The sequence below is a fragment of the Teleopsis dalmanni genome, unplaced genomic scaffold, assembly GCF_002237135.1.
Source record: "Teleopsis dalmanni isolate 2A unplaced genomic scaffold, ASM223713v2 unscaffolded_contig_0651, whole genome shotgun sequence".
NCBI classification, from domain to species: Eukaryota; Metazoa; Arthropoda; class Insecta; order Diptera; family Diopsidae; genus Teleopsis; species Teleopsis dalmanni.
The window spans coordinates 1-3,068 of NW_024032033.1; the positions used below are offsets into that span (position 1 = coordinate 1).

Below are 3,068 nucleotides of genomic sequence, written 5' to 3' on the forward strand. Positions count from 1 at the left end.
AAAGAAAGTAAAAGTTATGAAGAAGGAACGTGAAAACGTTAAGTGCATTAGGACCGAAATGCAGGATGAAAAAGCTAAGCCCAAGAAGAAGGTCAACAAGAAGGTCAAGAAACAGCGCGTAAGTCCACCTACACCCACCCAGACGAAACGGAAGGAAACTTGTAAAAAGAAAAAGATTGCAAAATCTAGGAAGAGGAACGAAAAGCTACTACTAGAAAATGTCGATCAACTTCCTCGCGTTAGAAAAAGGAAATATACTGAAGAAGAACATCACTCAGTGGTTCCTATTAAACGGAAGAGGAAATAAAGTTATGTATTTTTATATTTTTCTAATTTCATAAACTTTGTACAATATTTCTTATGCTCAAAATTTGAAGTTCAAAATTTAAAGTTCACAAATTTTAAGTTCCAATTTGAAATTGCAAAATTTGAAGTTCAAAATTTGAAGTTCAAAATTTGAAGTAAAAAATTTGAAGTAAAAAATTTGAAGTTAAAAATTGCAAGTTAAAAATTGTAAGGTTAAAAGTAGGTGTGTCCGTCTTTAGTATATAAGACTGCTATAAGATTGAAATGGAAATGCCTAAAATTTTAAATAAATCAACGTAAAATATGTCCACTGAATGTTGAAATCATCATGTTCTTCCTTAAAAGTTTTTAATCCGAGGTAACTGGTTTAGTTTTTTTGACTGTTGTTATAGCTGACGAAAATTAATGAATTATCCAAATTAACACAATTTGGTCGAGGTGGAGTGAGGTCGAGAGGTAATAACGTAATAACAGTAAACATATATATTAAATTATTTGCAGAGCAAATTTAATAATTAGTTCATTAAAACTGCTTCATAAAAGTAATTTTATTCGTAAAGTCCTTCTGATATATGTTTTCGTCATCAATTTTGCACAAAAATTTTGGTAGTGTTTTTAAGATATTGAACTCAGAAGAACTCAGAAGAACTCAGAACCTCATGAATATAAAGGAAAAACATTAAAAAAATGTTAAGCTAACTTAATTATAAGTTCCTGCTGTTACGACTTACTATAGACCGTTTAATATAAAATCCTTTAAATATGGTAAAGAAAAATAATAACATCAGAAACTATTAATACAATAAATGTTATTTTTTTAATATTCGAAGCAGAAAAAAAATATAGCTGCCAGTAAAAAATATCTGTTGAGCAACTGAAACATTTGTAATTGAAACCAGTAGTTGTGCGCACTACTACTTATTAACGATGTCACCAACAGATAAGATCTCTTTCTGGCAGACGTGACTTGCTTGACGAGGCTTTTGTTGTTAGAATAAGTACGTGAACGAAACCTAAGTTAAGAATTAACGGAATCAATTGGATCCGAAAGTAAAAGACCAAGAGATCTATTGAGCTACTTGCATTCATGTGTGTAGATTATTTCTCCAAGCCGAATTTCAATGAATTGTAGTTTTGTAGTACGAGTATTTGCTACCTCTTATGTGTCTATCTTATATCTGCTACCAATATTATATCTACGACCACAAACTCAAATTGAGTTTACTTTCGTCTTCTATCTGGAAATTGAAAATCTGTCTAAACTTCAGTACTGCAGAAATAGTGTGGATAGTTGATTAACTTTCTCCCATACTCTCCGTATCATTGATTAATTGGAACTAAAAGTTATACAGTACTGGGATATGTTGTTGTTTCAATGAGTATCTAAGAAACTATCAGTTTAAATCGAACGTTTTAATTCAAAGAATTTATTCAGAGATATATACATGATGTCAGAATATATATGCAAAATGATTATTTTTAATAGAATTTGTTAATCACTTTTAACACATAAATTTTTTTTTTTAAATATGTCTTACTATTTGAATATAATAAATACGAAAATAAATATTTATTAAGGTGGACTTTTTCTTTAGTTATATTTCAAGTTTTACTCTTCTTATTCAGCATCCCTTGTGTCCATATTGGAAGCATCATTTCCATCCTCGTCCTCAGTACGTATCCTTTTAGCTGTTGCAGCCTCATCAGTGCTACACCTTTTACGTTTTGCAATATTGAGTTTCTTCTCAAGTTTTGTTTCATTTATTACAACCGAACGGCTTATAGTATCACCACCACCATGTTGAGTTAATTCATCCTTCTTTCGCTTACCAAGATCTTGCGCATGAATGGATTGCTTTTGTCCACAGATTGTCTTTTCATCATTCACAACTCGAGAAGTTAAACCTTCTTCATTTACATTAAGGCTCTCTGAAATTGAATTTTTGCTACGACTACGTAAATTATAAACGTGTTCTATCTTGAGCTCTGTCTTTTCTACAGGTAATAGTTGCCTTTGTGGTAGATCATCACAAACGACACTACCGCGGATACTTAAATTACTGTCCGAAACTGACGTCTCATTACACACCATCGTTACCTGTTCAATTGGAGGAGATTGCGAACTGCAGCTCAATCCTGCTAAGTCCGTATTTGGTATTGCATCGTTTCCAGATGCTTCTGTGTTTCGGCTGTGGTATGACGGAGATTAATCACAAAAAGAAATTAGAGAAAAAAGTTTTTATGAATATTAATCTAATTTATAATTTTCATAAAAATTAATTACCTTTCTTCCACGTTTGATTTGCCAAATAATTTCTTAAATAACCACATAATTATTTTGATTCAAAAATATAGTATATATCAGTCAAATATTAAGAAATTTTTATCGAAAATTTTTTATTAAGTTGATTTGACTGTTCTTTTTTGACATAAAAAACAAATATATTTGAAGTGTCATTATTATTTATATATAACTTAAAAATAAAAACAAGAGTACTGGATTAAAATCTGATTATAAAACTTGTTATCACAGATTGTAAACCTGGACTTTCTGGACTTTGTGTTCTACTCTTATTCTAGAACGTGTTATTTCCATACGAATATTTCTTATGATCTATTTATTTATGTAGTGGACACATTGAAACCTTTCATTAAGTAAAAAACCTACTATTACTTATCTGTTATGAAGTCAGGTAATTTGCGAATAAAATTATTTAAAGTTGTCGGACCAATGTTTAAACAGCAAATACTTGATCTGTCTG

General features: G+C 30.3%; 1 protein-coding gene across 1 annotated transcript; it reads right to left on the reverse strand.

Annotated features, from left to right (window-relative positions):
• Positions 1–1,843: 1,843 nt before the first annotated feature.
• On the reverse strand, positions 1,844–2,649 carry LOC119663619. The gene is made up of 2 exons (XM_038073228.1): positions 2,591–2,649; positions 1,844–2,495 (listed from the first exon to the last, which is right to left on the reverse strand). The coding sequence occupies exons 1-2, from the start codon at positions 2,635–2,637 to the stop codon at positions 1,925–1,927; spliced, it is 618 nt and encodes a 205-aa protein (XP_037929156.1). The 5' UTR covers positions 2,638–2,649; the 3' UTR covers positions 1,844–1,924.
• Between the last annotated feature and the right edge of the window lie 419 nt (positions 2,650–3,068).